The sequence below is a fragment of the Mesoplodon bidens genome, assembly GCF_964165515.1.
Source record: "Mesoplodon bidens genome assembly, chromosome: 4".
Lineage (NCBI taxonomy): Eukaryota > Metazoa > Chordata > Mammalia > Artiodactyla > Ziphiidae > Mesoplodon > Mesoplodon bidens.
Window position 1 is genome coordinate 119,782,101 of NC_138160.1, and position 12,555 is coordinate 119,794,655.

At 35.9% G+C, this 12,555-nt stretch overlaps 1 protein-coding gene across 10 annotated transcripts in view; it reads left to right on the forward strand.

Moving 5' to 3' along the window:
• The window catches only part of LOC308616912 (ankyrin repeat and KH domain-containing protein 1), a 123,905-nt gene that overhangs the window by 73,821 nt on the left and 37,529 nt on the right, over nucleotides 1–12,555 (forward strand). For 9 of the 10 annotated variants that reach the window (XM_081233419.1, XM_081233422.1, XM_081233423.1 and 6 more), the window contains 2 exons: nucleotides 956–1,058; nucleotides 9,718–10,476. In XM_081233419.1, the coding sequence (XP_081089545.1) occupies nucleotides 956–1,058; nucleotides 9,718–10,476 (862 nt within the window). The remainder of the gene's footprint in view (nucleotides 1–955; nucleotides 1,059–9,717; nucleotides 10,477–12,555) is intronic. The other variant, XM_081233428.1, reaches the window with a different exon arrangement.

Here is a 12,555-nt window from a genome sequence, read left to right on the forward strand (position 1 = left end):
CTGCCAGCCGATGCAGGGGACACGGGTTCGTAACCCAGTCCCGGAAGATCCCACATGCCGCGGAGTGGCTGGGCCCGTAAGCCATGGCCACTGAGCCTGCGCATCTGGAGCCTGTGCTCCGCAATGGGAGAGGCCCAACAGTGAGAAGCCCGCGTACCGCAAAAAAAAAAAGAAACACTTAATACCAAATATAAATATAAGTATTCCAAGTTGTCCTTTTATTACAACTAGGTCTTTAAGGTTGTTTGTTTTTTTATGAATACATTAAGCAGAATCTTGAACCAAGAGAATGATTTTCCCTTAATACCTCCCAAGACAATATTAATTATCCTAGAGATAGTTACTTTTGTCATCCAGGAAGGTGTGGGTAAACCAGGATATATGCACCAAAAATTCATTAAAGTAATTTTTAAACACACCTAAAAATACGGAGAGAATGTAGAGAGTATCCTAAGTATACAAAGTTCAGTGAAATCTGAAATTGTTTTCTACAAAGTTATCCTGAGAACTACTGAAATACACCAATTCAGGAAATGTGTTGGATTTTTTTCTTTTGACCCATATAGGATTTGAACAAGGGTAAATTGGCCAGTTGAATATGTGACTTGTACTCCTAGCTATAACTGAAACCAGCAAGGATTTATCCGTAACAAGAGAGTGATATTAATTCCATTTAGCTTATCATTGACTATTTGTAGAATGCCTGAATTTGCCCAATCAGTATTCTCAGAAATTACTGCTTGGTGAATAATGCTGCTGCTGCTGCTTCTCCTTTTCTTCTCCTTCTCCTCCCCCTCCTTCCCCTCCTTCTTCTTCTTTGTTTTTCTTTTAAAGAAACAAAAAAAGTTAATTTGGTGGTATACGAAGAAAATCTAAAACAGGATCTCTGTTTCATTTATGGACCTTTATTTTATTCTTTGGTCTGAGATTCTTTTTTTCTGAGTTGACTTTTTAGGTTCCACGTGTACCAATGCATACACTCGCCATGGTTGTACCTCCACAGGAACCTGACAGAACTTTACAGGAGAACTCTCCTGCTGTTTTAGGAGTACAAAAAGGTTAGTTCTTGAATTATTTTCCTTAAAATGGGTATTTTATCACCTAAAGTATGAATTCATAAAGGTACTTTAATGGTACACAGTTACTGTGTATCCAGAATTGAGGTAGGTAATTCTGACAAATGCTAATCATCTTACATACCATTTAAAATAGAAAAGACACAACTAGTAGGAAAAATGATTTCTTAAAATGCTAACATACTTCTAGGTGTAGTTTTCATCTGGCACAGGCAAAAATACTTAAGCATATACCAAGTTCTTCATTATATTAAATAAAGTAGCAAATTATATTAAAGCAGCAAAAATTTATCAGGCATTCATTTTTCATTTCACAATTCTTTAGCTAAACAGTAATATGAGGGATGAAAATATGTTTGCTCTCAAGTCTTAGTAGCATTGATTCAGTTTGGTGAGTGAGAAGTTTAAGAATTATATTTAGTTTCTTTTATGTAATGCTGAATATATGGCTTAACATCTGTCAATATGTGAACACGGACAAATAACTATTAAAAAGTATATGAATAATATCCAAGTGAATATCAAGGTGTATACATTATTTAAAGGACTCAAGTTTATGAGCTCTGTTATTTTTCTGCTGTATTTTCATTTGTAGATATAAAGTACGTTCACTTGGTAATAATGTATGGTTGTCCTACCTGAGTTCTCTGACATAAAGAAAATAGGTAATATGTAAAGTATTAAAAACTATTATATGTAAAACAGATGTATAAGCGTATTTCATTCATTATATGATAAGTTCTAGATTTTTGAAATCACAGTGAAGTGTATAAGTATGTATTTGTATCTTTAACACAGCTTTAAGTGAAGTTGGTAAGGAGTGACTATACAGCAGCAAACAGAAGCTTCTTTCAAATTAATGTCAATTTTAGTAATTTAGAGTATTGTGGGCCTTCACCAAGGATTACTTCATTTCTGAACTATTAATTTCAGAGATAAAATACCTGTAGTCTCTCTGACTTAAGCTAATTCTAGCAGTTTTCCATTGGACACCTAGCTATTCAAACTTCAGAAAATGAAGACTGCTATTTTTAGTCTTAAGAAATAAAAAACAAATTAAGCATGTACTTGTTAAGGAATCTGAGTATCCTAACTGGCTAACAGCCTTTAGTAAAATATTTAAACCTAAATGCCTCTGTTTTTGTTGCTCTTTGTTTGGCTATATCCTATAGAGGACTGTAGTAACTTTGGCTAGGGAAATTCAGTACTAAATAAGAAATCATTTAAAAAATATTTATTAACACAGAGCCACAAAATAACCAGGAAATAAGCTAGGAAGGACACAGAGTATGTACAGAAAGGAAGTAAAACATTTTAAATTTAGATTTAATATGTAAGTCAACTGAAACATTTGGGTAGTGACTTTTTAAGTTGATACTCAAGTGAGTAATCATATTTTTGCTTACTTGAAATACCTTCTTATACTGAGTAGCTACTTATTTTCTTCACTTTGATGTTTTTTGTTTTTTTATAAATTTATTTATTTATTTTTGGCTGTGTTGGGTCTTTGTTGCTGCGTGCAGGCTTTCTCTAGTTGCAGCGAGCGGGGGCCACTCCTTGCTGTGGCGCGCAAGCCTCTCATTGTGGCAGCTTCTTCCATTGCAGAGCACGGGCTCTAGGCCCATGGGCTTCAGTAGTTGTGGCATGCAGCCTCAGTAGTTGTGGCTCGCGGGCTCCAGAGCACAGGCTCAGTAGTTGTGGCGCACGGGCCCAGTTGCTCTGCAGCATGTGGGATCCTCCTGGACCAGGGCTTGAACCTGTGTCTCCTGCACTGGCAGATGGACTCCTAACCACTGCACCACCAGGGAAGTCCCTGATGTTTTATTACTTACTGAATAGTGTCAAAATGAACTAACCTTTTAAGGAATCTTTCATTTTACTAAATTATTAGGGAAGGAAAAAATTAACACTTGTATCTAGACACTTGGCACTTGCTGTTGCCAGATGCCAAGTGGTGTTGCCAACCCAACATTTATTTATGTGGGAGCAAGCTGTGATAATGCATTGTGTTAAGATTTCATGTTAGTATTGATATAAGTCGTGTGCATAATAGAATCTTATATCACTGTAAATTAGGAAAAATCAATTGATGATGTAAAAGTACATATTGAATCACCTGGGTAGATAGAAAAATCTATCTTAAATTATTAAATATATATTATTTTCTCCTTAAAGTAGCTTTTTCCTAAAATTTCTCATTTAAATAGCTAGAGAAATGCCTTTGAGTGATGAAATTGCTGTTTGGCCGTTTTGCTTTTGTTTTTCCTAAGTCCATAAATTATACCTGCATTGCATATGTGGCTAGGGATGGAGGAAGGATTCTTACTCTCTAGGACTGTCTTCCTATTCTAGCAATCATCTTTTCAAGTTTATAACATTTTACTCCTATCTGAAGTCTTTATTCATATCTGCATCCTTTTAAAATATATTCATGCCCATAAATCTTACCCAGGTGTTTCTTATATATCCTACTATGACATTCTTTTCTTTCACGTGCACCATTCGTCCAGGCTCCTTCCATCTTGACTCATATTCTCCTGATTTAGGCAACTAATCTCACTTATCCATTGTTAGTTTTCAAGGATTTGAGATCCTAGCTGGCATCTGACAGAGGCCTCAGAATCACCTTTATAAACAAAATGTGAAACTAGGTAAGAGTGATATGTTCAGTTTTCTAGCATTGTTTAGCTTTATCATCTATAGTTATGAATATTCACATGGGAAAGGATACATAAGTAATATCAAACCTTTGTCTTTCCAAATATAATATTGTAAATAAATTTGTTGATTGAAGTCACTTGTTCATCTAATTCATTTGTAGTAACTGATTCTACAGAGATCCTAAAATAGGATTCTGATTATTCTCTGTAGTTGTATAGCTTAGAACCAACTAATCCATTACAAAACATTAGAATGATGTCAAGATAAACAATATACATCTTTTGTGTGCACCTCAAGGCCCTCTTGAGGAGTCATTTCTTTTCTCTGAACTCCTATAGCACTTTATTGTATCTTCCTTCTGGCTCTGGTCACTCCTGCACCTTCTTCACCTCCCCTTTGGACTTCAAGTGTGGAAGATTGAGTTAATCATACTTAATTCCCGGACTTTGTCATTATGGTTCTGCTCTTGTTTTACTTTGTTCCTTTTTATCCCTCTTTCCATGCCCATACTTCCCCTTAGGCAGTCATTCTAATGTGTTTGATTTGCAGATTCTTTTGCTCTTACAAGTTCTTATAAAATGTTTACTACTTTATATATTTTTTAATTTACATAAATGGTATTATGCTATAGATCCTGTTTTGTTTTTTACTTTTTTCACCAACACTGTTTTTAAGATCTATCCATATGTCTACCTCTAGATTGTTTCTACCTGCAGCATACATAGTGTTTCATCCTGTATATCCTCTGTTTTTTACTTGTCCTTTCTCTCAGTGATGGGTACCCAGATTGTTTCTCACTCCCCACCACCACAGACAATGCTGTGGTGAAAATTCTTGTACAGTCCCCTTATGGATCTGTATGAGAATTTCTCTGGGATAAACTCAGGAGCAGAATTGCCTGTCATAGGAATGCGTAATGTTTATCTGACAAAGTACTGTGAATACACTCTTTAGAATGCTACAGCAGTTTACACTCCCAGCAGCAATGTGTAAGGGTTACTGTATTATACGCCCCCATCCCATTTCCATATCTGCCAATGCTTGGCTTTATCCTTTTATTTGGATTTGTACGTTTTAATCTCCCCTTTTAGACTGTAAGCTCCTCGAGGGCAGGGTTTAGGTTGCTCGTCTTTGTATGGTCCACTATGGCTTGCTTGTACTAGACGTTAAATATTTGTTGAATAAATTAATAATGCCAGGCTAAGAATATACATTATTCTGAAGGCAAAAGAAAGTTATTAAGAATTTTTTTTTTTAATGTTGGTGCAGTTGTTCTTTTATTTTCTTTCTTTTTTTTTTCTTTTTGGCTGTGTTAGGTCTTCGTTTCTGTGCGAGGGCTTTCTCTAGTTGGGGCAAGCGGGGGCCATTCTTCATCACGGTGCGCAGGCCTCTCACTGTCGCGGCCTCTCTTGTTGCGGAGCCCAGGCTCCAGACACGCAGGCTCAGTAGTTGTGGCTCACGGGCTTAGTTGCGCCGCGGCATGTGGGATCTTCCCAGACCAGGGCTCGAACCCATGTCCCCTGCATTGGCAGTCAGATTCCCAACCACTGCGCCACCAGGGAAGCCCATGAATTTTTAAGAAGAGCGACATTATGATTAAAGGGGATGTTTAAGAACTTAATCAAGAAGTACTATTTTAGGGCTTCCCTGGCGGCGCAGTGGTTGAGAGTCCGCCTGCCAATGCAGGGGACACGGGTTTGTGACCCGGTCTGGGAAGATCCCACATGCCGCAGAGTGGCTAGGCCCGTGAGTCATGGCCGCTGAGCCTGCGCGTCCAGAGCCTGTGCTCCGCAACGGGAGAGGCTGCAACAGTGAGAGGCCTGCGTACCGCAAAAAAAAAAAATAAAGGAAGTACTATTTTAGACTGCTGGGGAACAGATTGAAAACAGAACTATAAATGTAAAGTAAGCATTAGGTTAACATGATGCTTTATATCCCAGAGTTGTTTATTGGAGTAGGTAACATGAAAAGTTCTCGTTTTAATATCAAATCATTAAAATTGTATAGAAAAATTATATGTATAGTGAATGAGGTTGAGTGTTTCTCTGGAAATTTTACTACTAATATTCTCTAGTTTAGTAGATTTCCATTAGTAATCATGCTTATGTGGATTTATTTATGTCCAAATTTAATAATGTCTTTTCACATACAACTGCTTATGTCCACCTCATTTCCTCACTCCCCATAAAAAAACAAAGGCCATGTTCTAAGCTGTCTCTATATGGTGGTTTCCTGTTGCAGACTTTTTTATTAATGGAGGAAAAGTGAAAATTGAGGAAGTAGGGTAAAAACCAAACCAAAGAGATAAGATAGTAACTTTACCTGTGTTCCTAAATATTAATTTATGATATCACTCAGTGCTACCAATGAGTAGACAATGAATAGATTTATATATTTCTATCTGACAGTGGGCGATGTCTGAGGAAGATGGAACTCTTTTATATTCTGGTGTCTTATACTATTACCTTCCTAGAGACTGAAAATTTTGTTGCTAAAAGGACACTTGTTAACATTCTCTACGTTTCCCCAAAACGAAGGTGTTTCTTCAGCTTCTAGGAATAATTAGGTGACATTTGTTTTTTTACCAACATGGCTTAGTTGTGATGTTGTAGCTTGTATTAGTGCTTTGATGTGTATCTAGGCAATCCCACTAATTCCATGGATACAGATACTCAGTCATTGTCTATTTGCGGAAGAACTGCTTTTTGTGCATTACTTTCACCATCCTCTGTTCTTCCTGCTACATATATTTTGGGCTTTTTGTCTATGTTCAGTTAAATAAGTTACTCTTTGTAATCTTGTGCTCTAAGCTTTTTGTATTTTATTTGTTAACAAGATACAGCCTTTTCTCTCTGTTATTATCCTCAAAATTCTAGCCTTATTTTGGATTATCTTACTATTATAAGATTTTAAATCTGTGAATGTCCAATGTGGTCATAATTAATTACCAGTCTGAGTAGTGTTGAGCTCTTACCTAGTTTTCTTAATCTTAAATACAAATTACGAAACACAAATTACAAAATACAAAAACTATACAAGGGTGTTTTAAAATAATGTTGGAGGAACATTCAGAACTTCTTTGCAGAACTTCTGAATTTACTCTGCTGATGTCATTGAATTTGTTTCACAACTGAAAATTTCCTTGCTGGGCTCGCAGATTTATACATTGCTATTTGTGGCGGTTAAACTCCCTTTTCCTACCAATGATTGTCATTAGGTACTTTGAACAAGTAAAGCAAACTATTATTTCCTATATGATCTTGCAGAAATAGTTATAAAATTATCTCACAAACTAACGGCTTTTGCTCTGAAAGGATAAAGTCTGTTCCCACCACTTTGCTCAGATAGAAGTATAAAATTGAATATGGACAATACATTTTGCTGGATTTTGCCTTTAAAAAATAACTAACTAAAAAAACAAAAACAAAAACAAAAAAAAACTAACTAATCATTGCAGCTCTATTTACAATAGCCAGGACATGGAAGCAACCTAAGTGTCTATCATCGGATGAATGGATAAAGAAGATGTGGCACATATATACAGTGGAATATTACTCAGCCATAAAAAGAAACGAAATTGAGATATTTGTAGTGAGGTGGATGGACCTAGAGTCTGTCATACAGAGTGAAGTAAGTCAGAAAGAGAAAAGCAAATACCGTATGCTAACACACATATATGGAATCTAAGAAAAAAAAAAAAGGTCATGAAGAACCTAGGGGTAAGACGGGAATAAAGACACAGACCTACTAGAGAATGGACTTGAGGATATGGGGAGGGGAAAGGGTAAGCTGTGACAACGTGAGAGAGTGGCATGGACATATATACACTACCAAACGTAAAATAGATAGCTAGTGGGAGGCAGCTGCATAGCACAGGGAGATCAGCTCAGTGGTTTGTGACCACCTAGAGGGGTGGGAGGGAGGGAGACGCAAGAGGGAAGAGATATAGGAACATATGTGTATGTATGGCTGTTTCACTGTGTTGTAAAGCAGAAACTGACACACCATTGTAAAGCAATTATACTCCAATAAAGATGTTAAAAAAAATAAAACATTCATTAGTATTAAAAAAAATAATAACTAAGTCTTTAAAGTAATTGCAGTGATTTTGGAACTGTGGTTGTCTGACCTTGTTAAAGACAGTATCTCAGGGAAAACCTGTTAGACTTTTTTTGATAATAACATGTTGCAAATATTTGAGCTACCTGCAGTTTTGAGTTCTCCTGTTCTAGCAAAAAAAGCAGTGAAATCTCTTATTTTTTTGTCCAGTAGTTTTGTCACCCTCTTGCAGTTCTGAGCATTTAAACATCTAATGGATTATTTTTTTCCTTTGGACCTAAGAATCATTTTGAATGCATTGGATGAGCTTATTTTTAAATCTGTTACATATGTTATTCATATATATTGACTACGGTCCTTAAGAATAGGCAACTGTTTTTTACCCGTTTTTTTTTTTTTTTTTTTAACGGTACGCAGGCCCCTCACTGCTGTGGCCTCTCCCGTTGCGGAGCACAGGCTCCAGACGCACAGGCTCAGTGGCCATGGCTCACGAGCCTAGCCGCTCTGCGGCATGTGGGATCCTCCCGGACCAGGGCACAAACCCATGTCCCCTGCATCGGCAGGTGGACTCTCAACCACTGCGCCACCAGGGAAGCCCCCCAGTTTTTTTAAAACAGCTTTGTTGTTGTTTAGTTTACACACCATAAAAGTTCACTCATTTTAAATGTACAATACAATGACTTTTAGAAAATTTACATAATTGCATAACCATCACCTCCATCTAGTTTTGGATCCATCACTCCAAAAAAATCTCTCATGCCTGTTTGTGATCAATCCTCATTCTTACTACCATAATCCAGGGAACCACTATTTTCCTTTCTGTCTCTATAGATTTGCCTTTTCTCTATAGATCTGTTATAAATGGAATTGTACGATATGTGGTCTTTTGTGTCTGGGTTCTTTCACTTAGCATAATGTTTTCAAGGTTCATCCACGTTGTAGGCTATATCAGTAGTTCCTTTTTATTGCTGAATAGTCTCAGTTCTTCCTAAACAAGATCAAGCCTTGAATTTGCCTGTAAGTAGTTATTATATGTTTCCTCCACTTTATGCCCAGATGTTAGGATTGTTAATATTGATAATTATTTTGCCGTGAGGGGAGTAAATTAATTTAAGTGTGATCGAAAACCTTAAATTAATATACAGTTACTTCATTTTTAACATACACTGTCAATATGAGTAATCCTATATGGGAAGTCTGATTTTCTCCTAGGTATTATTCATTGTTTCTCTCATAGACTTTTACGTGAAGAGTTTATTTAAACTCAGAATAGTTGTCCTTTGTGATATAAGTTTAATACAGTGTTCAGGTACAGAAGTGTTTAAGACTTAATTAATGAAAAATTTTAGAAGGTTATATCTTAAAAATTGATTTCAAATTATATTTTAATATAATAAAGAAACATTTTGGCAGTTTGAAAGACACTTTTCCCTACTTTAATCTACAAGTTACAGTTTCTTGCAGTAACCTGTACTAATATTGTAAAAAGAACAATTGGGCAGTTAAGCCAACATTAATGATACCCTCAACATTATTTTGATACTGCTTTAGATTTGATATACTTTAAAAAGTCCAATTAAATAAGCAGAATTTTGAGGTTCTTTCCTCTTTGATTTCCTTTTCTCCCTAATCCTGTGTTTTCCAAAATCATCCAATCCTATAAATATTAGATTTTTTTAATTGAAAAAGTCACATTTTTTGAATTGGCAACATCCCCGTTTGTGCTATGTAAAATAGATGAGTCTGGTCTTTAATCTACCTACAACTGGTGTGAATCTCTATCGCATTAGTTATATGGGTTTTGGGAGGGAAGTATGTGGTGGGGGGTGGTGGAGGGAGGGCTGGGATTTTTTTTTTTTTTTTTTTTTTTTTTTTTTTTTTTTTAGCATGGCACATTTTCAAACATTTTTCATGTGCTTAGGTACATCCAAGCAGAAGTCCAGTTCCCTGCAGGTAGCAGATCAGGACGTACTGCCACCTTTTCACCCATACCAGCCTTTGGAGTGCATAGTAGAGGAGACTGAAGGAAAACTGAATGAACTGGGACAAAGAATTAGTGCTATTGAAAAAGCACAGCTTAAGTCATTGGAGTTAATTCAAGGTGAACCTCTGAACAAAGATAAGATAGAAGAACTTAAAAAGAACAGAGAAGAGCAAGTCCAGAAGAAGAAGAAAATACTGAAAGAACTGCAGAAAGTGGAAAGGCAGTTGCAGATGAAAACACAACAGCAATTTACCAAAGAATACTTGGAAACCAAAGGTCAGAAAGACACAGTATCTCCACACCAGCAGTGCTCTCATAGAGGAGTCTTCCCAGAAGGGGAAGGAGATGGTAGTCTCCCAGAGGATCACTTTTCAGAGTTACCTCAGGTTGACACAATCTTATTTAAAGATAATGATGTTGATGATGAGCAACAGTCTCCACCATCGGCAGAACAAATTGATTTTGTCCCAGTCCAACCTTTATCATCTCCACAGTGTAACTTTTCCAGTGAATTAGGTTCTAATGGGACAAATTCTCTTGAACTTCAGAAAGTATCAGGTAATCATCAGATTATAGGACAGCCTCAGATTGCTATTACTGGACACGATCAGGGGCTGTTAGTGCAAGAACCAGATGGACTAATGGTTGCAACTCCAGCCCAGACGCTTACCGACACTCTTGATGACCTGATAGCAGGTGGGTTAAGAAATATACCTGTAATAATTTCTCTTTAATCTTTGTGCTCAACTTCTTTACATGACTTTCCAAAAACACCAACTTGGTGTTTTTCCATTTTAGAACTATCTTTATAAAATTCCTCATTTCTTGAGGTGTTTTGGAAGTGAATTTAACTAAACACTAACACACAAAAGTGTGTTTTCCCTCTTCTTTTTTGTTGTTTGAAAAAGCAAAGAAATAAAGTTGCCATGATCCTTTATTTTAGACCTTTGGTATAAAAATCACCCTGTGTTGTATCTTGGGTAGGAGATCTCAAAATAGAATTTTTTTGTAGGCTTTAGAGATAATCATATAAGATTAGACATTTAATTTTCCTGCTGGTGATTTTCATATTTGGAAATCAGAATTCTAAATCGCATTGCTTTTTATTTATAATTTTATTAGATCAATTTAAATATTTCTAATTAAAAGGGATGTTCAGAAAAAAACTATAATCATTCCATGTTTTTAAAATATTTGTGGTTAGAAGATCATTGTCAACTTGATAACGATTTGGAGACTGGGATTTTTGTATTAACTGTCTTGATGAAAGCACACAGACAGACACCACACAGACACAGACACACACACACACAGCAAAGCAAAAAAGAAACCAGCCTTATAAACTTACAGTATATGTTTCTGTTTATTGTTGTGTGGAAAATTACAACTAGATATGAAATGAGGTGCACAAGTTTACTTTCCGTTTCATTGTCCTTGCAGCAGTGGGAAAACAGTGCAATTAATCATTTACCTTCCTAAAGATGGCTGGTGAAAGTATCACCTCCATGAGAGCCCAGTTCAGAAATGCAGCCAGAATGGCTGTTGACAGTGGATGAAGACCAAGAACTAAGATGTAGCTGGAGTGATATTCAAAGGCAGGCCAGTCCTCTGTCTCTTGATTGCAACATTTTTTTTCTTTACTGTTGTCTGTTTCTTCTTGTCATATTCTCCTCCCCTCCTCCCATCCCAGTTATGCTATCCCAGTTTCCTTTCTTCTTTTGTGAGCCTTTAGTCTTCCTAATCTTTACTGAATCTTTTAAAATGTGGAGTAAGATTACTTAATTCAGGAATTTTATTGGGCATGTGTATGACTTCGAGTGGTTTATAGAACTGTAATAGTGCCTTTGAGGCTCCTCTGATATGTAATAGGTATTGCTGTGCAGAGGAGGAATGTCTTAGTTTTCATAAAGAAAATAAAAATGCTGGGAAATGTTTTAAGGAGTTAGATTCTTTATTCTTTACTTTTGTTTTTTATATCTTCAGCCCATAGCCACTTAACTCAAATTGACTTTGTGTCATTAGCATTGCAAGTTGTTATAAATTTTGAATAAACTCTTATAGTTCATTTATGGTTCTGATTTCTAATCTGGTAAAAGCAGATATTGGAGTGTGAAGTATGATTATAAATAATAATGATGAAACTGGTGACCTGAGAGTAACATTTTTAAGACTTAGGGTTCTATAAATATCATTATAATGTTCCTAATTAAGTACTCAGTTTGCAGTTATGAAACCTACATTATTGATCGGTTTAGTTTGTTGGAACTTAGGACCTGTCCTTTTTTTTAAAGGAGAAACAGCTCTAAAGGGAACTTGTAGGTGTTAACTTTATGGTAGTATTTACTGCTGTTTCTTATAGAGGAGGTCAAATTCTGGTTATTTCACTGAAGTATTTGTTAAATTGAAATGACCTTTTACAAAGTTCACATGACACTTCAAAAATTGGTTTAGAAAACATCTTTTAATTATATTTAACATTAATATAAATGAATAAAATTTAATTTCTCTTAGACATTAATGTCTAGTGACAGTTGGCCCACCATATTGTACAATATTCTTTTATTAATATACTTCAAAGTATAAATCTGTCAATACATTAAAAATTACATATTTTTTTCTCTCTTTTTTTTTTCTTTTTTTTGGCTGCTTGGCTTGTGGGATCTAGTTCCCCGACCAGGGATCAAACTCAGGCACCCAGCAGTTACAGTGCCTAGTCCTAACCACTGAACCTCCAGGGAATTCCCTAAAAATTATCTTCGTTTAAAAATTTTTTCA